The sequence below is a fragment of the Oncorhynchus mykiss genome, unplaced genomic scaffold, assembly GCF_013265735.2.
Source record: "Oncorhynchus mykiss isolate Arlee unplaced genomic scaffold, USDA_OmykA_1.1 un_scaffold_226, whole genome shotgun sequence".
Classification (NCBI taxonomy): domain Eukaryota; kingdom Metazoa; phylum Chordata; class Actinopteri; order Salmoniformes; family Salmonidae; genus Oncorhynchus; species Oncorhynchus mykiss.
In genome coordinates, this window is record NW_023493694.1 from 205,001 (window position 1) to 230,502 (window position 25,502).

Here is a 25,502-nt window from a genome sequence, read left to right on the forward strand (position 1 = left end):
ACTGATACTACTACTACTGATACTACTACTACTATTACTACTACCACTACTACTACTACTACCACTGCTACTACTATTACTACTACTGATACTACTACTATTACTACTACTACCACCACCACTACTACTACTACTACTGCGACTACTGATACTACTGCTACCACTACTACTGATACTACTGCTACTGATACTACAACTACTACTACTACTGATACTACTACTACTATCACTACTACTACTACCACTACTACTACTACTACTACTACTACTACTACTGCTACTACTACTGATACTACTACTACTACTATTACTACTGCTACCACTACCACCACTGATACTACTACTATTACTACTACTGATACTATTACTGATACTACTACCACCACTACTACTACTACTGATACTACTACTACCACTACTACTACTACTACTACTACTACTACTACTACTGCCACTACTACTACTACTGATACTACTACTACTACTACCACTACTACTACTACTGATATTACTACTATTACTACTACTGATACTACTACTACTATTACTACTACTGATACTACTACTACTACTACTACCACTACTACCACCACTACTATTACTGATACTACTACTACTGATACTACTACTACTACTACTACCACTACTACTACTGATACTACTACTACTACTACTACCACTACTACCACCACTACTATTACTGATACTACTACTACTGATACTACTACTACTACTACTACCACTACTACTACTGATACTACTACTACTACCACTCTCTCCTGAAACACATTGTGTTGCATTACATACCTGAAATATGCTGTATAAATAAAGCTTGATTTGAAGAAGCCATTTCAGGCTAGCTTGTCTAACTATATTATCTTGTCTAGCCATATTATCTTGTCTAGCCATATTATCTTGTCTAGCCATATTATCTTGTCTAACTATATTATCTTGTCTAACTATATTATCTTGTCGAAGTATTTTATCTTGTCTAACTATATTATCTTGTGGAAGTATATTATCTTGTTGAAGTATTTTATCTTGTCTAACTACAGTGCCTTGCGAAAGTATTCGGCCCCCTTGAACTTTGCGACCTTTTGCCACATTTCAGGCTTCAAACATAAAGATATAAAACTGTATTTTTTTGTGAAGAATCAACAACAAGTGGGACACAATCATGAAGTGGAACGACATTTATTGGATATTTCAAACTTTTTTAACAAATCAAAAACTGAAAAATTGGGCTTGCAAAATTATTCAGCCCCTTTACTTTCAGTGCAGCAAACTCTCTCCAGAAGTTCAGTGAGGATCTCTGAATGATCCAATGTTGACCTAAATGACTAATGATGATAAATACAATCCACCTGTGTGTAATCAAGTCTCCGTATAAATGCACCTGCACTGTGATAGCGCAGAGGTCCGTTAAAAGCGCAGAGAGCATCATGAAGAACAAGGAACACACCAGGCAGGTCCGAGATACTGTTGTGAAGAAGTTTAAAGCCGGATTTGGATACAAAAAGATTTCCCAAGCCTTAAACATCCCAAGGAGCACTGTGCAAGCGATAATATTGAAATGGAAGGAGTATCAGACCACTGCAAATCTACCAAGACCTGGCCGTCCCTCTAAACTTTCAGCTCATACAAGGAGAAGACTGATCAGAGATGCAGCCAAGAGGCCCATGATCACTCTGGATGAACTGCAGAGATCTACAGCTGAGGTGGGAGACTCTGTCCATAGGACAACAATCAGTCGTATATTGCACAAATCTGGCCTTTATGGAAGAGTGGCAAGAAGAAAGCCATTTCTTAAAGATATCCATGAAAAGTGTCGTTTAAAGTTTGCCACAAGCCACCTGGGAGACACACCAAACATGTGGAAGAAGGTGCTCTGGTCAGATGAAACCAAAATTGAACTTTTTGGCAACAATGCAAAACGTTATGTTTGGCGTAAAAGCAACACAGCTGAACACACCATGCCCACTGTCAAACATGGTGGTGGCAGCATCATGGTTTGGGCCTGCTTTTCTTCAGCAGGGACAGGGAAGATGGTTAAAATTGATGGGAAGATGGATGGAGCCAAATACAGGACCATTCTGGAAGAAAACCTGATGGAGTCTGCAAAAGACCTGAGACTGGGACGGAGATTTGTCTTCCAACAAGACAATGATCCAAAACATAAAGCACAATCTACAATGGAATGGTTCAAAAATAAACATATCCAGGTGTTAGAATGGCCAAGTCAAAGTCCTGACCTGAATCCAATCGAGAATCTGTGGAAAGAACTGAAAACTGCTGTTCACAAATGCTCTCCATCCAACCTCACTGAGCTCGAGCTGTTTTGCAAGGAGGAATGGGAAAAAATGTCAGTCTCTCGATGTGCAAAACTGATAGAGACATACCCCAAGAGCCTTACAGCTGTAATCGCAGCAAAAGGTGGCGCTACAAAGTATTAACTTAAGGGGGCTGAATAATTTTGCACGCCCAATTTTTCAGTTTTTGATTTGTTCAAAAAGTTTGAAATATCCAATAAATGTCGTTCCACTTCATGATTGTGTCCCACTTGTTGTTGATTCTTCACAAAAAAATACAGTTTTATATCTTTATGTTTGAAGCCTGAAATGTGGCAAAAGGTCGCAAAGTTCAAGGGGGCCGAATACTTTCGCAAGGCATTGTATATTATCTTGTCTAACTACAGTGGGGCAAAAAAGTATTTAGTCAGCCACCAATTGTGCAAGTTCTCCCACTTAAAAAGATGGTGGAAAATAAGTGGTAATCCACCTGATCTCTCTGTGATGTCACACTGTGGTATTCCACCTGATCTCTCTGTGATGTCACACTGTGGTATTCCACCTGATCTCTCTGTGATGTCACACTGTGGTATTCCACCTGATCTCTCTGTGATGTCACACTGTGGTATTCCACCTGATCTCTCTGTGATGTCACACTGTGGCATTCCACCTGATCTCTCTGTGATGTCAGACTGTGGTATTCCACCTGATCTCTCTGTGATGTCACACTGTGGTATTCCACCTGATCTCTCTGTGATGTCACACTGTGGTATTCCACCTGATCTCTCTGTGATGTCACACTGTGGCATTCCACCTGATCTCTCTGTGATGTCACACTGTGGTATTCCACCTGATCTCTCTGTGATGTCACAGATATGGGAGTTTATCAATGTTTGATTTGTTTTTTCAAATTCTTTGTGGATCTGTGTAATCTGAGGGAAATATGTGTCTCTAATATGGTCATACATTGGGCAGGAGGTGAGGAAGTGCAGCTCAGTTTCCACCTCATTTTGTTGGCAGTGTTGCACATAGTCTGTCTTCTCTTGAGAGCCAGGTCTGTCTGTCTGTCTGCCTCTCTCTCCCTCCAGACAGTAGACCAGCCAGCCCCTCTCCCTCCAGACAGTAGACCAGCCAGCCCCTGTCCTCCTCTCTCTCCCTCCAGACAGTAGACCAGCCAGCCCCTCTCCTTCTCTCTCTCCCTCCAGACAGTAGACCAGCTAGCCCCTCTCCTTCTCTCTCTCCCTCCAGACAGTAGACCAGCCAGCCCCTGTCCTCCTCTCTCCCTCCAGACAGTAGACCAGCCAGCCCCTCTCCTTCACTCTCTCTCTCTCTCCAGACAGTAGACCAGCCAGCCCCTCTCCTCCTCTCTCTCCCTCCAGACAGTAGACCAGCCAGCCCCTGTCCTCCTCTCTCTCTCCAGACAGTAGACCAGCCAGCCCCTGTCCTCCTCTCTCTCCCTCCAGACAGTAGACCAGCCAGCCCCTCTCCTTCTCTCTCTCCCTCCAGACAGTAGACCAGCCAGCCCCTCTCCTTCTCTCTCTCCCTCCAGACAGTAGACCAGCCAGCCCCTCTCCTCCTCTCTCCCTCCAGACAGTAGACCAGCCAGCCCCTCTCCTTCACTCTCTCTCTCCAGACAGTAGACCAGCCAGCCCCTCTCCTCCTCTCTCTCCCTCCAGACAGTAGACCAGCCAGTCCCTCTCCTCCTCTCTCCCTCTAGACAGTAGACCAGCCAGCCCCTGTCCTCCTCTCTCCCTCCAGACAGTAGACCAGCCAGCCCCTCTCCTCCTCTCTCTCTCTCCAGACAGTAGACCAGCCAGCCCCTCTCCTCCTCTCTCCCTCCAGACAGTAGACCAGCCAGCCCCTCTCCTCCTCTCTCTCCCTCCAGACGGTAGACCAGCCAGCCCCTCTCCTCCTCTCTCTCCCTCTAGACAGTAGACCAGCCAGCCCCTCTCCTCCTCTCTCCCTCCAGACAGTAGACCAGCCAGCCCCTGTCCTCCTCTCTCTCCCTCCAGACAGTAGACCAGCCAGCCCCTCTCCTTCACTCTCTCTCTCCAGACAGTAGACCAGCCAGCCCCTCTCCTCCTCTCTCTCCCTCCAGACAGTAGACCAGCCAGTCCCTCTCCTCCTCTCTCCCTCCAGACAGTAGACCAGCCAGCCCCTGTCCTCCTGTCTCTCTCCAGACAGTAGACCAGCCAGCCCCTGTCCTCCTCTCTCTCCCTCCAGACAGTAGACCAACCAGCCCCTCTCCTTCTCTCTCTCCCTCCAGACAGTAGACCAGCCAGCCCCTCTCCTCTCTCTCCCTCCAGACAGTAGACCAGCCAGTCCCTCTCCTTCACTCTCTCTCTCCAGACAGTAGACCAGCCAGCCCCTCTCCTCTCTCTCCCTCCAGACAGTAGACCAGCCAGCCCCTCTCATCCTCTCTCCCTCCAGACAGTAGACCAGCCAGCCACTCTCCTTCACTCTCTCTCTCCAGACAGTAGACCAGCCAGCCCCTCTCCTCTCTCTCCCTCCAGACAGTAGACCAGCCAGTCCCTCTCCTTCACTCTCTCTCTCCAGACAGTAGACCAGCCAGCCCCTCTCCTCTCTCTCCCTCCAGACAGTAGACCAGCCAGCCCCTCTCTCCTCTCCCTCCAGACAGTAGACCAGCCAGCCCTTCTACTGTCTGGAGGGAGAGAGGAGGAGAGGGGCTGGCTGGTCTACTGTCTGGAGGGAGAGAGAGGAGGAGAGGGGCTGGCTGGTCTACTGTCTGGAGGGAGAGAGGAGGAGACCAGCCAGCCCCTCTCCTCCTCTCTCTCCCTCCAGACAGTAGACCAGCCAGCCCCTCTCTCCTCTCCCTCCAGACAGTAGACCAGCCAGCCCCTCTCTCCTCTCTCTCCAGACAGTAGACCAGCCAGCCCCTGTCCTCCTCTCTCTCCCTCCAGACAGTAGACCAGCCAGCCCCTCTCCTTCTCTCTCTCCCTCCAGACAGTAGACCAGCCAGCCCCTGTCCTCCTCTCTCCCTCCAGACAGTAGACCAGCCAGCCCCTGTCCTCCTCTCTCCCTCCAGACAGTAGACCAGCCAGCCCCTCTCCTCTCTCTCCCTCCAGACAGTAGACCAGCCAGCCCCTCTCTCCTCTCTCTCCAGACAGTAGACCAGCCAGCCCCTGTCCTCCTCTCTCTCCCTCCAGACAGTAGACCAGCCAGCCCCTCTCCTTCTCTCTCTCCCTCCAGACAGTAGACCAGCCAGCCCCTGTCCTCCTCTCTCCCTCCAGACAGTAGACCAGCCAGCCCCTCTCCTCTCTCTCCCTCCAGACAGTAGACCAGCCAGCCCCTCTCCTTCTCTCTCTCTCCCTCCAGACAGTAGACCAGCCAGCCCCTCTCCTCCTCTCTCTCCCTCCAGACAGTAGACCAGCCAGCCCCTCTCCTCCTCTCTCTCCCTCCAGACAGTAGACCAGCCAGACCCTGTCCTCCTCTCTCCCTCCAGACAGTAGACCAGCCAGCCCCTCTCCTCCTCTCTCTCCCTCCAGACAGTAGACCAGCCAGACCCTGTCCTCCTCTCTCCCTCCAGACAGTAGACCAGCCTTTCTCTCTCCTTCTCCTGGGCCCTCAGGTCAGCAGTCAGCTGGAAGGGGGGGGGGGGGGGGGGGGGGGGCTTCACCAGACCAGACATTTCAATTGGAGTCATTTAGCAGAAGCTTTTATCCAGAGAGATATAAAGTTGTGAGTGCCTGCATTTTGTACAGACACACTACTCTCTCTCCCTCCAGACAATAGACCAGTCAGCCCCTATTCCTCTCACTCTCCCTCCAGACAATAGACCAGCCAGCCCCTCTTCCTCTGTGTCTCTCCCTCTGCCTGGGGTCAGCAGTCAGCTGGTGGGGGGAGGGGGGGGGGGTAGTCTAGAGCTGCCAGACAGCGGGGGAGGAGGCTGTAGTCTGGGGGGAGAGGTGGTTGAGATTCAGACACCCTCTGAATCACTGATGAAGACAGAGGACGACTCCAGACATCACAAATATCCCAGATCAGCCAAATGGTAAACTAGTACCAAGTCGTACCCTACACTATAGGGAATAGGATGCCGATTGGGATGCACCCAGGGCATTATAGAGTTACAACAGTACTAAGACAACCCAGTGGGTGTTATCTATACAGGGCATTATAGAGTTACAACAGTACTAAGACAACCCAGTGGGTGTTATCTGTACAGGGCATTATAGAGTTACAACAGTACTAAGACAACCCAGTGGGTGTTATCTATACAGGGCATTATAGAGTTACAACAGTGCTAAGACAACCCAGTGGGTGTTATCTGTACAGGGCATTATAGAGTTACAACAGTACTAAGACAACCCAGTGGGTGTTATCTATACAGGGCATTATAGAGTTACAACAGTACTAAGACAACCCAGTGGGTGTTATCTATACAGGGCATTATAGAGTTACAACAGTACTAAGACAACCCAGTGGGTGTTATCTGTACAGGGCATTATAGAGTTACAACAGTACTAAGACAACCCAGTGGGTGTTATCTGTACAGGGCATTATAGAGTTACAACAGTACTAAGACAACCCAGTGGGTGTTATCTGTACAGGGCATTATAGAGTTACAACAGTACTAAGACAACCCAGTGTGTGTTATCTGTACAGGGCATTATAGAGTTACAACAGTACTAAGACAACCCAGTGGGTGTTATCTGTCACGTACAGGGCCCAGTGAGAGGATCTCCTGTTACGTACAGGGCCCAGTGAGAGTATCTCCTATCTGTTACGTACAGGGCCCAGTGAGAGGATCGCCTATCTGTCACGTACAGGGCCCAGTGAGAGGATCTCCTGTTACGTACAGGGCCCAGTGAGAGTATCTCCTATCTGTTACGTACAGGGCCCAGTGAGAGGATCTCCTATCTGTTACGTACAGAGCCCAGTGAGAGGATCTCCTGTTACGTACAGGGCCCAGTGAGAGGATCTCCTGTTACGTACAGGGCCCAGTGAGAGGATCGCCTATCTGTTACGTACAGGGCCCAGTGAGAGGATCTCCTGTTACGTACAGGGCCCAGTGAGAGTATCTCCTATCTGTTACGTACAGGGCCCAGTGAGAGGATCTCCTATCTGTTACGTACAGGGCCCAGTGAGAGGATCTCCTATCTGTTACGTACAGGGCCCAGTGAGAGGATCTCCTATCTGTTACGTACAGGGCCCAGTGAGAGGATCGCCTATCTGTTACGTACAGGGCCCAGTGAGAGTATCTCCTATCTGTTACGTACAGGGCCCAGTGAGAGGATCTCCTATCTGTTACGTACAGGGCCCAGTGAGAGGATCTCCTGTTACGTACAGGGCCCAGTGAGAGGATCTCCTATCTGTTACGTACAGGGCCCAGTGAGAGGATCTCCTATCTGTTACATACAGGGCCCAGTGAGAGGATCTCCTATCTGTTACGTACAGGGCCCAGTGAGAGGATCTCCTATCTGTTACGTACAGGGCCCAGTGAGAGGATCTCATATCTGTAATGTTAGTAAGAAGGAGAGAGGAGCGACCCAGAGACCAGGTTGTAATGTCCTGTAAGTAGAGAGGAGAGACCAGGTTGTAATGTCCTGTAAGTAGAGAGGAGAGACCAGGTTGTAATGTCCTGTAAGTAGAGAGGAGAGACCCAGAGACCAGGTTGTAATGTCCTGTAAGTAGAGAGGAGCGACCCAGAGACCAGGTTGTAATGTCCTGTAAGTAGAGAGGAGAGACCAGGTTGTAATGTCCTGTAAGTAGAGAGGAGAGACCAGGTTGTAATGTCCTGTATGTAGAGAGGAGAGACCAGGTTGTAATGTCCTGTAAGTAGAGAGGAGAGACCAGGTTGTAATGTCCTGTAAGTAGAGAGGAGAGACCAGGTTGTAATGTCCTGTAAGTAGAGAGGAGAGACCCAGAGACCAGGTTGTAATGTCCTGTAAGTAGAGAGGAGAGACCAGGTTGTAATGTCCTGTAAGTAGAGAGGAGAGACCAGGTTGTAATGTCCTGTAAGTAGAGAGGAGAGACCAGGTTGTAATGTCCTGTAAGTAGAGAGGAGAGACCAGGTTGTAATGTCCTGTAAGGAGGACAGAGGAGAGACCAGGTTGTAATGTCCTGTAAGGAGAGAGGAGAGACCAGGTTGTAATGTCCTGTAAGGAGAGAGGAGAGACCAGGTTGTAATGTCCTGTAAGGAGGACAGAGGAGAGACCAGGTTGTAATGTCCTGTAAGGAGGACAGAGGAGAGACCAGGTTGTAATGTCCTGTAAGGAGGACAGAGGAGAGACCAGGTTGTAATGTCCTGTAAGGAGGACAGAGGAGAGAGGAGAGAGGAGAGAGGGGAGAGGAGAGAGGAGAGAGGGGAGAGGAGAGAGGAGAGAGGGGAGAGGAGAAAGGAGAGAGGAGAGAGGGGAGAGGAAATGCACTACGTTTGACCACTACTTTTGACCTGACCACCAACCAAGAATTCACAAAATGGGACAAACACCAAATTGAGACTATGCATGCAGAATTCTGCTAAAATATCCTCTGTGTACAACGTAAAACACCAAATAATGCATGCAGAGCAGAATTAGGCCGATACCCGCTAATTATCAAAATCCAGAAAAGAGCCGTTAAATTCTACAACCACCTAAAAGGAAGCGATTCACAAACCTTCCATAACAAAGCCATCACCTACAGAGAGATGAACCTGGAGAAGAGTCCCCTAAGCAAGCTGGTCCTGGGACTCTGTTCACAAACACAAACACACCCTACAGAGCCCCAGGACAACAGCACAATTAGACCCAACCAAATCATGAGAAAACAAAAAGATAATTACTTGACACATTGGAAAGAATGTGAAAAACGGAGCAAACTAGAATGTTATTTGGCCCTAAACAGAGAGGACACAGCGGCAGAATACCTGACCACTGTGACTGACCCTAAACAGACAGGACAAAGTGGCAGAATACCTGACCACAGTGACTGACCCTAAACAGAGAGGACACAGTGACTGACCCTAAACAGAGAGGACACAGTGGCAGAATACCTGACCACTGTAACTGACCCTAAACAGAGAGGACACAGTGGCAGAATACTTGACCACTGTGACTGACCCTAAACAGAGAGGACACAGTGGCAGAATACCTGACCACTGTGACTGACCCTAAACAGAGAGGACACAGTGGCAGAATAGACAGTCTGTATATTTCAGACAGCGTTATCGTCTCAGACAGCGTTGTCGTCTCAGACAGCGTTGTCGTCTCAGACCGCGTTGTCGTCTCAGACAGCGTTGTCATCTCAGACAGCATTATCATCTCAGACAGCGCTATCATCTCAGACAGCGCTATCATCTCAGACAGCGTTGTCATCTCAGACAGCATTGTCATCTCAGACAGCGTTATCATCTCAGACAGCGTTATCATCTCAGACAGCGTTATCATCTCAGACAGCGTTATCATCTCAGACAGCATTATCATCTCAGACAGCGTTGCCAGACCCCACAGAGCCAGACAGCGTTGTCATCTCAGACCGCGTTGTCATCTCAGACCATCTAGAGAGTAAATAGCTGTTGACCCTCCGAGACATCAGACACACACACCCCTCTCTAGTCTGACTAATGGCCTGTCACACACCACAGACACACAGGGGAAGGTTGGGAACAAGTAGAGGGAGTGGGTGGTGAGGAACCCAGACACAAAGGGAGGGAGCCCAGTCACTGGCTGGCTGGCTGCCTGTAGCATGTCTCAGCAAGCAGGAACCAGTCTGAGGTCTGAGACAAGAGGACGTGACGTGAGGGCGGACCTCTCCTCTTCTCTGCCTAGTGCCTCAGCCTGCTCCTTGACCCCCATAGACAAGCAGCTCTTTCTAATTGTCATACCGTATCCCCTGGCTGTTGTCCTCTGTAACAACCGTACACTCTGAAGGGCTCCAAAAGGGTTATTCGGCTGTCCCCGTAGGAAAACCCTTCTGGGTTCCGAGGATAACTATTTGGGGTTCCATGTAGAACCCTCTGTGCAAAGGACCACACTGCAGACCATAAAACACAGACACGGAGACAGAGACAGGCACAGAGACAGACCCAGACCACACTATAGCCCACAGCCCCCCTGGCTCTTGGCTATAGTGTGGTCTGGCTCTGTGGGCTATAGTGGAGTCTGACTCTGTGGGCTATAGTGGAGTCTGACTCTGTGGGCTATAGTGTGGTCTGGCTCTGTGGGCTATAGTGTGGTCTGGCTCTGTGGGCTATAGTGTGGTCTGACTCTGTGTCTGACTCTGTGGGCTATAGTGGGGGTCTGGCTCTGGGCTATAGTGTGGTCTGACTCTGTGTCTGACTCTGTGGGCTATAGTGTGGTCTGGCTCTGTGGGCTACAGATCCAGCCCACAGAGCCAGACCCCACTATAGCCCACAGAGCCAGACTACACTATAGCCCACAGAGCCAGACCACACTATAGCCCACAGAGCCAGACCACACTATAGCCAACAGAGCCAGACCCCACAGAGCCAGACCCCACAGAGCCAGACCACACTATAGCCCACAGAGCCAGAACACACTATAGCCCACAGAGCCAGACCACACTATAGCCCACAGAGCCAGACCCCACTATAGCCCACAGAGCCAGACCACACTATAGCCCACAGAGCCAGACCACACTATACCCACAGAGCCAGACCACACTATAGCCCACAGAGCCAGACCACACTATAGCCCACAGAGCCAGACCACACTATAGCCCACAGAGCCAGACCACACTATAGCCCACAGAGCCAGACCACACTATAGCCCACAGAGCCAGACCCCACTATAGCCCACAGAGCCAGAACACACTATAGCCCACAGAGCCAGACTACACTATAGCCCACAGAGCCAGACCCCACTATAGCCCACAGAGCCAGACCCCACTATAGCCCACAGAGCCAGACCCCACAGAGCCAGACCACACTATAGCCCACAGAGCCAGACCCCACAGAGCCAGACCACACTATAGCCCACAGAGCCAGACCCCACAGAGCCAGACCACACTATAGCCCACAGAGCCAAAAAGGAGCCAGGCTGAAAGTACTGAACAAAACAAAGCTCCATTGAGAGTCAAACCAAAGAAGAGAAAGTAATGTCAGTTAGTAACACAGAGCTGGATTTGACTTCAGCTCTCTGGTTTAGAATGAATGTACAAGAGACTCATTATGGAACATTACTAACAGAAACACACTGTCTAACTCCATGAACACCAACACACACCACAACCAGCACTGGGCATGGGAGTGAGGGATCCTAACTAATATTGGACAGGGGAGTGAGGGATCCTAACTAGTCTTGGTATGGGAGTGAGGGATCCTAACTAATATTGGACAGGGGAGTGAGGGATCCTAACTAGTATTGGTATGGGAGTGAGGGATCCTAACTAGTCTTGGACAGGGGAGTGAGGGATCCTAACTAGTATTGGACAGGGGAGTGAGGGATCCTAACGAGTATTGGACAGGGGAGTGAGGGATCCTAACTAGTATTGGTATGGGAGTGAGGGATCCTAACTAGTATTGGACAGGGGAGTGAGGGATCCTAACTAGTATAAGACAGGGGAGTGAGGGATCCTAACTAGTATTGGACAGGGGAGTGAGGGATCCTAACTAGTCTTGGACAGGGGAGTGAGGGATCCTAACTAGTATTGGACAGGGGAGTGAGGGATCCTAACTAATATTGGACAGGGGAGTGAGGGATCCTAACTAATATTGGACAGGGGAGTGAGGGATCCTAACTAATATTGGACAGGGGAGTGAGGGATCCTAACTAGTCTTGGACAGGGGAGTGAGGGATCCTAACGAGTATTGGACAGGGGAGTGAGGGATCCTAACTAATATTGGACAGGGGAGTGAGGGAACCTAACGAGTATTGGACAGGGGAGTGAGGGATCCTAACGAGTATTGGACAGGGGAGTGAGGGATCCTAACTAATATTGGACAGGGGAGTGAGGGATCCTAACTAATATTGGACAGGGGAGTGAGGGATCCTAACTAATATTGGACAGGGGAGTGAGGGATCCTAACTAATATTGGACAGGGGAGTGAGGGATCCTAACTAGTCTTGGACAGGGGAGTGAGGGATCCTAACTAATATTGGACAGGGGAGTGAGGGATCCTAACTAGTCTTGGACAGGGGAGTGAGGGATCCTAACTAGTATTGGACAGGGGAGTGAGGGATCCTAACTAGTATTGGACAGGGGAGTGAGGGATCCTAACTAGTATTGGTATGGGAGTGAGGGATCCTAACTAGTATTGGACAGGGGAGTGAGGGATCCTAACTAATATTGGTATGGGAGTGAGGGATGCTCACGAGTATTGGACAGGGGAGTGAGGGATCCTAACTAATATTGGACAGGGGAGTGAGGGATCCTAACTAGTATTGGTATGGGAGTGAGGGATCCTAACTAGTATTGGACAGGTGAGTGAGGGATCCTAACTAGTATTGGACAGGGGAGTGAGGGATCCTAACTAGTATTGGACAGGGGAGTGAGGGATCCTAACTAGTATTGGACAGGGGAGTGAGGGATCCTAACTAGTATTGGACAGGGGAGTGAGGGATCCTAACTAATATTGGTATGGGAGTGAGGGATCCTAACTAATATTGGTATAGGAGTGAGGGATCCTAACGAGTATTGGTATGGGAGTGAGGGAACCTAACAAATATTGGTATGGGAGTGAGGGATCCTAACGAGTATTGGACAGGGGAGTGAGGAATCCTAACTAATATTGGTATGGGAGTGAGGGATCCTAATTCGTATTGGACAGGTGAGTGAGGTATTCTAACTAGTATTGGTATGGGAGTGAGGGATCCTAACTAGTATAAGACAGGGGAGTGAGGGATCCTAACTAGTATAAGACAGGGGAGTGAGGGATCCTAACTAGTATTGGTATGGGAGTGAGGGATCCTAACTAGTATTGGACAGGGGAGTGAGGGATCCTAACTAATATTGGTATGGGAGTGAGGGAACCTAACAAATATTGGTATGGGAGTGAGGGATCCTAACTAGTATTGGACAGGGAAGTGAGATATCCTAACTAGTGTTGGACAGGGGAGTGAGGGATCCTAACTAGTATTGGACCGGGGAGTGAGGGATCCTAACTAGTATTGGACAGGGGAGTGAGGGATCCTAACTAGTATTGGACAGGGGAGTGAGGGATCCTAACTAGTATTGGACAGGGGAGTGAGGGATCCTAACTAGTATTGGACAGGGGAGTGAGGGATCCTAACTAATATTGGTATGGGAGTGAGGGATCCTAACTAATATTGGTATAGGAGTGAGGGATCCTAACGAGTATTGGTATGGGAGTGAGGGAACCTAACAAATATTGGTATGGGAGTGAGGGATCCTAATTAGTATTGGACAGGTGAGTGAGGTATTCTAACTAGTATTGGTATGGGAGTGAGGGATCCTAACTAGTCTTGGACAGGGGAGTGAGGGATCCTAACTAGTATTGGACAGGGGAGTGAGGGATCCTAACTAGTATTGGACAGGGGAGTGAGGGATCCTAACTAGTATTGGTATGGGAGTGAGGGATCCTAACTAGTATTGGACAGGGGAGTGAGGGATCCTAACTAATATTGGTATGGGAGTGAGGGATCCTCACGAGTATTGGACAGGGGAGTGAGGGATCCTAACTAATATTGGACAGGGGAGTGAGGGATCCTAACTAGTATTGGTATGGGAGTGAGGGATCCTAACTAGTATTGGACAGGTGAGTGAGGGATCCTAACTAGTATTGGACAGGGGAGTGAGGGATCCTAACTAGTATTGGACAGGGGAGTGAGGGATCCTAACTAGTATTGGACAGGGGAGTGAGGGATCCTAACTAGTATTGGACAGGGGAGTGAGGGATCCTAACTAGTATTGGACAGGGGAGTGAGGGATCCTAACTAATATTGGTATGGGAGTGAGGGATCCTAACTAATATTGGTATAGGAGTGAGGGATCCTAACGAGTATTGGTATGGGAGTGAGGGAACCTAACAAATATTGGTATGGGAGTGAGGGATCCTAACGAGTATTGGACAGGGGAGTGAGGAATCCTAACTAATATTGGTATGGGAGTGAGGGATCCTAATTCGTATTGGACAGGTGAGTGAGGTATTCTAACTAGTATTGGTATGGGAGTGAGGGATCCTAACTAGTATAAGACAGGGGAGTGAGGGATCCTAACTAGTATAAGACAGGGGAGTGAGGGATCCTAACTAGTATTGGTATGGGAGTGAGGGATCCTAACTAGTATTGGACAGGGGAGTGAGGGATCCTAACTAATATTGGTATGGGAGTGAGGGAACCTAACAAATATTGGTATGGGAGTGAGGGATCCTAACTAGTATTGGACAGGGAAGTGAGATATCCTAACTAGTGTTGGACAGGGGAGTGAGGGATCCTAACTAGTATTGGACCGGGGAGTGAGGGATCCTAACTAGTATTGGACAGGGGAGTGAGGGATCCTAACTAGTATTGGACAGGGGAGTGAGGGATCCTAACTAGTATTGGACAGGGGAGTGAGGGATCCTAACTAGTATTGGACAGGGGAGTGAGGGATCCTAACTAATATTGGTATGGGAGTGAGGGATCCTAACTAATATTGGTATAGGAGTGAGGGATCCTAACGAGTATTGGTATGGGAGTGAGGGAACCTAACAAATATTGGTATGGGAGTGAGGGATCCTAATTAGTATTGGACAGGTGAGTGAGGTATTCTAACTAGTATTGGTATGGGAGTGAGGGATCCTAACTAGTATTGGACAGGTGAGTGAGGTATTCTAACTAGTATTGGTATGGGAGTGAGGGATCCTAACTAGTATAAGACAGGGGAGTGAGGGATCCTAACTAGTATAAGACAGGGGAGTGAGGGATCCTAACTAGTATTGGTATGGGAGTGAGGGATCCTAACTAGTATTGGACAGGGGAGTGAGGGATCCTAACTAATATTGGTATGGGAGTGAGGGATCCTAACAAGTATTGGACAGGGGAGTGAGGGATCCTATCTAATATTGGTATGGGAGTGAGGGAACCTAACAAATATTGGTATGGGAGTGAGGGATCCTAACTAGTATTGGACAGGGAAGTGAGATATCCTAACTAGTGTTGGACAGGGGAGTGAGGGATCCTAACTAGTATTGGACAGGGGAGTGAGGGATCCTAACTAGTATTGGACAGGGGAGTGAGGGATCCTAACTAGTAAGAAGGTCTACAGGATGATGGCTGTCTGACAACAGAAGACCTGGTCTACAGAATGATGGCTGTCTGACAACAGAGACACCAGAGGACCTGGTCTACAGGATGATGGCTGTCTGACAACAGAAGACGTGGTCTACAGGATGATGGCTGTCTGACACCAGAGGACCTGGTCTACAGGTGATGGCTGTCTGATAACAGAAGACATCAGAGGACCTGGTCTACAGGATGATGGCTGTCTGACACCAGAGGACCTGGTCTACAGGATGATGGTTGTCTGATAACAGAAGACATCAGAGGACCTGGTCTACAGGATGATGGCTGTCTGACAACAGAGGACGTGGTCTACAGGATGATGGCTGTCTGACACCAGAGGACCTGGTCTACAGAATGATGGCTGTCTGACAACAGAGACACCAGAGGACCTGGTCTACAGGATGATGGCTGTCTGACAACAGAGGACCTGGTCTACAGGATGATGGCTGTCTGATAACAGAAGACATCAGAGGACCTGGTCTACAGGATGATGGCTGTCTGACAACAGAGGACCTGGTCTACAGGATGATGGCTGTCTGACACCAGAGGACCTGGTCTACAGAATGATGGCTGTCTGACAACAGAGACACCAGAGGACCTGGTCTTCTGTCTGACAACAGAAGACAATTCAATAAACAGGAGACTTCTTACGAATGAACAACAACAACAACAAACATTATCTACGGTCTATTTATTCTCAACTAGCTATGTTAGACTTCATTGTGTCCTTTCCTGGCAAGATGACACGGAGCATCAGACCAGACAGGCCATAGCAGACAGCACCAGACCAGACAAACCATAGCAGACAGACCATAGCAGACAGCACCAGACCAGACAGACCATAGCAGACAGCCGCAGACCAGGCAGACAGCACCAGACCAGACAGACCATAGCAGACAGCACCAGACCAGACAGACCATAGCAGACAGCACCAGGACAGACAGACCATGGCAGACAGCACCAGGCCAGACAGACCATGGCAGACAGCATCAGACCAGACAGACCATAACAGACAGCACCAGACCAGATAGACAATAGCAGACAGCACCAGGCAAGAGAGACCATAGCAGACAGCACAAGACCAGACAGACCATAGCAGACAGCACCAGACCAGACAGACCATAGCAGACAGCACCAGACCAGACAGACAATAACAGACAGCACCAGACCAGATAGACAATAGCAGACAGCACCAGGCAAGAGAGACCATAGCAGACAGCACCAGGCCAGACAGACCATAGCAGACAGCACAAGACCAGACAGACCATAGCAGACAGCACCAGGCCAGACAGACCATAGCAGACAGCACAAGACCAGACAGACCATAGCAGACAGCACCAGACCAGACAGACCATAGCAGACAGCACCAGGCCAGACAGACCATAGCAGACAGCACCAGACCAGACAGACCATAGCAGACAGCACCAGACCAGACAGACCATAGCAGACAGACCATAGCAGACAGCATCAGACCAGACAGACCATAGCAGACAGCACCAGACCAGACAGACCATAGCAGACAGCACCAGACCAGACAGACCATAGCAGATAGCACCAGACCAGACAGACCATTGCAGACAGCACCTGGCCAGACAGCTACAGGCCAGACAGACCAGGGCAGACAGCACCAGACTAGACAGACCATAGCAGACAGCACCAGACCAGACAGACCATAGCAGAAGGCACCAGACCAGACAGACCATAGCAGACAGCATCAGACAAGACAGCACCTGGCCAGACAGGCAATAGCAGACAGCACCTGACCAGACAGACCATAGCAGACAGCACCAGACCAGACAGACCATAGCAGACAGCCCCAGACCAGACAGACCATAGCAGACAGCACCAGACCAGACAGACTATAGCAGACAGCACCTGGCCAGACAGACCATAGCAGACAGACCCAGACCAGACAGACCATAGCAGACAGCAATAGACCAGACAGACCATAGCAGACAGCACCAGACCAGACAGACCATAGCAGACAGCAACAGACCAGACAGACCATAGCAGACAGCACCAGACCAGACAGCACCTGGCCAGACAGACCATAGCAGACAGCGCCAGACCAGACATACCATAGCAGACAGACCATAGCAGACAGCACCAGACCAGACAGACCCTAGCAGACAGACAATAGCAGACAGCACCAGACCAGACAGACCATGGCAGACAGCAACAGACCAGACAAACCATAGCAGACAGCACCAGGCCAGACAAACCATAGCAGAAAGCACCAGACCAGACAAACCATAGCAGACAGCACCAGACCAGACAGACCATAGCAGACAGCACCAGACCAGACAGACCATAGCAGACAGCACCAGACCAGACAGACCATAGCAGACAGCACCAGGTCAGACAGACCATAGCAGACAGCACCAGGCCAGACAGCACCAGGCCATACAGACCATAGCAGACAGCCCCAGACCAGACAGACCATAGCAGACAGCACCAGACCAGACAAACCATAGCAGACAGACCATAGCAGACAGACCATAGCAGACAGCACCAGACAGCACCAGACCAGACAGCACCAGACCAGACAGACCATAGCAGACAGACCATAGCAGACAGCACCAGACCAGACAGACCATAGCAGACAGCACCAGGTCAGACAGACCATAGCAGACAGCACCAGGCCAGACAGCACCAGACCAGACAGACAATAGCAGACAGCACCAGGCCATACAGACCATAGCAGACAGCCCCAGACCAGACAGACCATAGCAGACAGCACCAGACCAGACAAACCATAGCAGACAGACCATAGCAGACAGACCATAGCAGACAGCACCAGACCAGACAGACCATAGCAGACAGCACCAAACCAGACAGCACCAGACCAGACAGACCATAGCAGACAGACCATAGCAGACAGCACCAGACCAGACAGCACCAGACCAGACAGACCATAGCAGACAGACCATAGCAGACAGCACCAGACCAGACAGACCAGACAGACCATAGCAGACAGCACCAGACCAGTCAGCACCAGACCAGACAGACCATAGCAGACAGACAATAGCAGACAGCACCAGACCAGACAGACCATAGCAGACAGACACAGACCAGACAGACCACAGCAGACAGACCATAGCAGACAGTGACAGTGGTCTTTTGGTTACATCCCAGGGGAAATGACTGTCTGCCTGTCTGGCCCTGGTCCCAGGGGAAATGACTGTCTGCCTGTCTGGCCCTGGTCCCAGGGGAAATGACTGTCTGTCTGTCTGGCCCTGGTCCCAGGGGAAATTACTGTCTGTCTGTCTGGCTGGCCCTGGTCGCAGGGGAAATAACACAACCCGTCTGTCTGTCTGTCTGTCACACAACACACTGTAACGGTCTGTCTGTCTGTCTGTCTAGTCTTGTCTTCTGCAATGAAATCAGTAGATCTGTCTACATTCCATTCAAACACCATCTCAACACAACAACATAACCCAGCTAGTCCCATGAAACTGTCTGTCTGTCTGTCTGTCACACAACCCGTCTGTCTGCCTGTCACACAACACACTGTCTGTTTGTCTGTATGTCTGTCTGTGTGTCACACAACACACTGTCTGTTTGTCTGTATGTCTGTCTGTCTGTAACACAACACACTGTCTGTCTGTCTGTCACACAACACACTGTCTGTCTGTCTGTCTGTCTGTCTGTCACACAACACACTGTCTGTCTGTCTGTCTGTCACACAACACACTGTCTGTCTGTCTGTCACACAACACACTGCATGTCTGTCTGTCACACAACACACTGCATGTCTGTCTGTCTGTCACACAGCACACTGTCTGTCTGTCTGTCTGTAACACAACACACTGTCTGTCTGTAACACCATCTCAACACAACAACGTAACCCAGCAAGTCCCATGAAACTGTCAACAGGGTAATATATCTTCCTTCATAGCGTATTTCGTCTAAATGTTTTACAGTGTTGGAGTATGTGGCAGAAACTACTGCCAGTCTATGGCAATTACCGAACGACGACAGCAAGACGGTAACGTAACCATAAACGACTGCCAGCGAACATACCAGAACACCAACCAAACACGGATATTTGACTGATAAAAAGTTCCCAAAACATAACCAAATTGTATTTAAATAATCCCCTACAATGTGTACCTCTCGCTTATAACACATCGTTATTTACATGCGCGTAATCGATGCGTAAAAGGTAACATAGTGATAAATCACAGTAGAACAACAGACATCATTTCCAAAGAGGCATACGCGGTTTCCACTACAATACTACTTACATATCTCCATTCCCTCCGGCTGGGGACCGGTACAGTTACAGGAGCAAATGACATCAGAGTTGTTGTTGGGGCTGCCGGGTGCCGTTATGTTTTGCATGGGGCTACCCGGGAAAATGGGACCCCGGTAATAACACCGGACCGGGGAAGAGGCGCCGTGATCGGCCCTTCAAAACTTCCAGCCTGAGTCTGTCTCCGGTGCCCGTTCACATTCCCTTGAGTACGACATAATCCATATTGCTACCAAGTTAAAGTCATTTGTTTTAAAGTGTATCCGCATGCCATTTCTTCAGACTAGTACATTCTCAGACAGAGTGAGTAACGTTATCCGCCTGGCCGTGTAGTTCCTCTCTCTCTCCGCTGTACAGGGGAAAACACCTCTCCGATCGGTTGAAGGCTGGATGCACGGACTATGGCCCACCCCCAAACAAGGAAGCCACTCTCTTCAACCAGACGTGCAGGAGGGGAGAGGAGGAGGAGAGGAGGTTAGGGGCGACTCGGAACAGACTGGTGAGGTAGTGACAATAAGGGGTTTCGTTTATCTGGCCCGGGTTACACCACTGGGAGGAGTTTACATCGGGTGAAATTGGATTGCATTGAGGCCCTTCGCTAGGGGGCCCGTGTAGGGGGGCCCGTGTAGGCGTGTTTTGCACTCTGTCTGTATGTCTGTCTGTTACACATCACAGTGGGCAAAGGGGGATACCTAGTCAGTTGTAAAGGGGGATACCTAGTCAGTTGTACACCTAATGCATTCAACTGAAATGTGTCTTCTGCATTTAACCCAACCCCTCAATCAGAGAGGTGCGGGGAGCTGCCTTAATCGACATCCACGTCAACGGCGCCCAAGACTAACGGTCTGTCTAGTCTTCTATAATAACATCACACTGTAACGGTCTGTCTAGTCTTCTATAATAACATCACACTGTAATGGTCTGTCTAGTCTTCTATAATAACATCACACTGTAACGGTCTGTCTAGTCTTCTATAATAACATCACACTGTAATGGTCTGTCTAGTCTTCTATAATAACATCACACTGTAATGGTCTGTCTAGTCTTCTATAATAACATCACACTGTAATGGTCTGTCTAGTCTTCTATAATAACATCACACTGTAATGGTCTGTCTAGTCTTCTATAATAACATCACACTGTAATGGTCTGTCTAGTCTTCTATAATAACATCACACTGTAATGGTCTGTCTAGTCTTCTATAATAACATCACACTGTAATGGTCTGTCTAGTCTTCTATAATAACATCACACTGTAACGGTCTGTCTAGTCTTCTATAATAACATCACACTGTAATGGTCTGTCTAGTCTTCTATAATAACATCACACTGTAACGGTCTGTCTAGTCTTCTATAATAACATCACACTGTAATGGTCTGTCTAGTCTTCTATAATAACATCACACTGTAACTGTCTGTCTAGTCTTCTATAATAACATCACACTGTAATGGTCTGTCTAGTCTTCTATAATAACATCACACTGTAATGGTCTGTCTAGTCTTCTATAATAACATCACACTGTAACGGTCTGTCTAGTCTTCTATAATAACATCACACTGTAATGGTCTGTCTAGTCTTCTATAATAACATCACACTGTAATGGTCTGTCTAGTCTTCTATAACAACATCAGACTGTAATGGTCTGTCTAGTCTTCTATAATAACATCACACTGTAATGGTCTGTCTAGTCTTCTATAATAACATCACACTGTAACGGTCTGTCTAGTCTTCTATAATAACATCACACTGTAATGGTCTGTCTAGTCTTCTATAATAACATCACACTGTAATGGTCTGTCTAGTCTTCTATAATAACATCACACTGTAACGGTCTGTCTAGTCTTCTATAATAACATCACACTGTAATGGTCTGTCTAGTCTTCTATAATAACATCACACTGTAATGGTCTGTCTAGTCTTCTATAATAACATCACACTGTAACGGTCTGTCTAGTCTTCTATAATAACATCAGACTGTAATGGTCTGTCTAGTCTTCTATAATAACATCACACTGTAACGGTCTGTCTAGTCTTCTATAATAACATCACACTGTAATGGTCTGTCTAGTCTTCTATAATAACATCACACTGTAATGGTCTGTCTAGTCTTCTATAATAACATCAGACTGTAATGGTCTGTCTTCTATAATAACGTCACACTGTAACGGTCTGTCTAGTCTTCTATAATAACATCACACTGTAACGGTCTGTCTAGTCTTCTATAATAACATCACACTGTAACGGTCTGTCTAGTCTTCTATAATAACATCACACTGTAATGGTCTGTCTTCTATAATAACATCACACTGTAATGGTCTGTCTAGTCTTCTATAATAACATCACACTGTAATGGTCTGTCTAGTCTTCTATAACAACATCAGACTGTAATGGTCTGTCTTCTATAATAACATCACACTGTAATGGTCTGTCTAGTCTTCTATAATAACATCAGACTGTAACGGTCTGTCTAGTCTTCTATAATAACATCACACTGTAATGGTCTGTCTAGTCTTCTATAATAACATCACACTGTAATGGTCTGTCTAGTCTTCTATAACAACATCACACTGTAATGGTCTCTCTAGTCTTCTATAATAACATCACACTGTAACGGTCTGTCTAGTCTTCTATAATAACATCAGACTGTAATGGTCTGTCTAGTCTTCTATAACAACATCACACTGTAATGGTCTGTCTAGTCTTCTATAATAACATCACACTGTAACGGTCTGTCTAGTCTTCTATAATAACATCACACTGTAATGGTCTGTCTAGTCTTCTATAACAACATCACACTGTAATGGTCTGTCTAGTCTTCTATAATAACATCACACTGTAACGGTCTGTCTATTTCAACTCGGGAACTCGGGCCTCTTTCCAGAGCTCCAACTTTCTGACCTGAAGATCACTGAAGTCATTAATTGACCTTGTATTTTTCCAAGATCCCAGTTGTCTTGAAAGCACCAAAAGCCCACGGCAAAGTCAGCTCAAAACAAAGTTGAAGTGATGTAGGAGCAAGTGGAGTAATGAGTAGGATTCTCTGTTTCCAAATACAAGTGAATGAGTAGGATTCTGTTTCCAAATGCAAGTGGAGTAATGAGTAGGATACTGTGTTTCCAAATGCAAGTGGAGTAATGAGTAGGATTCTGTTTCCAAATGGAAGTGGAGTAATGAGTAGGATTCTGTTTCCAAATGGAAGTGGAGTAATGAGTAGGATTCTGTTTCCAAATGGAAGTGGAGTAATGAGTAGGAATCTGTGTTTCGAAACGCACAAGTGGTAGCAACTAGCTTTATCTGCCTTCCCAATGAAAACCAGGTAGAACATTATAACATTTATTTGAATTGAAAATAGATGTAGGTTTGTGGACGATGCACCACGCTGGCTTGTTGACAAAATCACAAAGCAGCACAGGTCACTGTTCCATCTGATTAGGGAGCTCCTCCCCCTTTCACCCGATGATGTAACGGGTACTGCAGCACAGATCACTGTTCCATCTGATTAGGGAGCTCCTCCCCCTTTCACCTGATGATGTAACGGGTACTGCAGCACAGGTCACTGTTCCATCTGATTAGGGAGCTCCTCCCCCTTTCACCCGATGATGTAACGGGTACTGCAGCACAGGTCACTGTTCCATCTGATTAGGGAGCTCCTCCCCCTTTCACCTGATGATGTAACGGGTACTGCAGCACAGGTCACTGTTCCATCTGATTAGGGAGCTCCTCCCCCTTTCACCCGATGATGTAACGGGTACTGCAGCACAGGTCACTGTTCCATCTGATTAGGGAGCTCCTCCCCCTTTCACCCGATGATGTAACGGGTACTGCAGCACAGGTCACTGTTCCATCTGATTAGGGAGCTCCTCCCCCTTTCACCCGATGATGTAACGGGTACTGCAGCACAGATCACTGTTCCATCTGATTAGGGAGCTCCTCCCCCTTTCACCTGATGATGTAACGGGTACTGCAGCACAGATCACTGTTCCATCTGATTAGGGAGCTCCTCCCCCTTTCACCCGATGATGTAACGGGTACTGCAGCACAGATCACTGTTCCATCTGATTAGGGAGCTCCTCCCCCTTTCACCCGATGATGTAACGGGTACTGCAGCACAGATCACTGTTCCATCTGATTAGGGAGCTCCTCCCCCTTTCACCCGATGATGTAACGGGTACTGCAGCACAGGTCACTGTTCCATCTGATTAGGGAGCTCCTCCCCCTTTCACCCGATGATGTAACGGGTACTGCAGCACAGGTCACTGTTCCATCTGATTAGGGAGCTCCTCCCCCTTTCACCCGATGATGTAACGGGTACTGCAGCACAGATCACTGTTCCATCTGATTAGGGAGCTCCTCCCCCTTTCACCTGATGATGTAACGGGTACTGCAGCACAGATCACTGTTCCATCTGATTAGGGAGCTCCTCCCCCTTTCACCTGATGATGTAACGGGTACTGCAGCACAGGTCACTGTTCAATCTGATTAGGGAGCTCCTCCCCCTTTCACCTGATGATGTAACGGGTACTGCAGCACAGGTCACTGTTCCATCTGATTAGGGAGCTCCTCCCCCTTTCACCTGATGATGTAACGGGTACTGCAGCACAGGTCACTGTTCCATCTGATTAGGGAGCTCCTCCCCCTTTCACCCGATGATGTAACGGGTACTGCAGCACAGATCACTGTTCCATCTGATTAGGGAGCTCCTCCCCCTTTCACCTGATGATGTAACGGGTACTGCAGCACAGATCACTGTTCCATCTGATTAGGGAGCTCCTCCCCCTTTCACCCGATGATGTAACGGGTACTGCAGCACAGATCACTGTTCCATCTGATTAGGGAGCTCCTCCCCCTTTCACCCGATGATGTAACGGGTACTGCAGCACAGATCACTGTTCCATCTGATTAGGGAGCTCCTCCCCCTTTCACCTGATGATGTAACGGGTACTGCAGCACAGGTCACTGTTCAATCTGATTAGGGAGCTCCTCCCCCTTTCACCTGATGATGTAACGGGTACTGCAGCACAGGTCACTGTTCCATCTGATTAGGGAGCTCCTCCCACATTCACCCGATGATGTAACGGGTACTGCAGCACAGATCACTGTTCCATCTGATTAGGGAGCTCCTCCCCCTTTCACCCGATGATGTAACGGGTACTGCAGCACAGATCACTGTTCCATCTGATTAGGGAGCTCCTCCCCCTTTCACCCGATGATGTAACGGGTACTGCAGCACAGATCACTGTTCCATCTGATTAGGGAGCTCCTCCCCCTTTCACCCGATGATGTAACGGGTACTGCAGCACAGGTCACTGTTCCATCTGATTAGGGAGCTCCTCCCCCTTTCACCCGATGATGTAACGGGTACTGCAGCACAGGTCACTGTTCCATCTGATTAGGGAGCTCCTCCCCCTTTCACCTGATGATGTAACGGGTACTGCAGCACAGGTCACTGTTCCATCTGATTAGGGAGCTCCTCCCCCTTTCACCTGATGATGTAACGGGTACTGCAGCACAGGTCACTGTTCCATCTGATTAGGGAGCTCCTCCCCCTTTAACCTGATGATGTAACGGGTACTGCAGCACAGGTCACTGTTCCATCTGATTAGGGAGCTCCTCCCCCTTTCACCTGATGATGTAACGGGTACTGCAGCACAGGTCACTGTTCCATCTGATTAGGGAGCTCCTCCCCCTTTCACCTGATGATGTAACGGGTACTGCAGCACAGATCACTGTTCCATCTGATTAGGGAGCTCCTCCCCCTTTCACCCGATGAT

At 48.6% G+C, this 25,502-nt stretch overlaps 1 protein-coding gene across 2 annotated transcripts in view; it reads right to left on the minus strand.

Moving 5' to 3' along the window:
• Nucleotides 1-23,256, minus strand: part of ldlrad4b (low density lipoprotein receptor class A domain containing 4b) — a 39,654-nt gene extending 16,398 nt beyond the window's left edge. For both annotated transcript variants that reach the window (XM_036973245.1, XM_036973244.1), the window contains exon 1: nt 19,723-23,256. In XM_036973245.1, the coding sequence (XP_036829140.1) occupies nt 19,723-19,819 (97 nt within the window). In that variant the 5' untranslated portion in view covers nt 19,820-23,256. The remainder of the gene's footprint in view (nt 1-19,722) is intronic.
• Nucleotides 23,257-25,502: the final 2,246 nt, after the last annotated feature.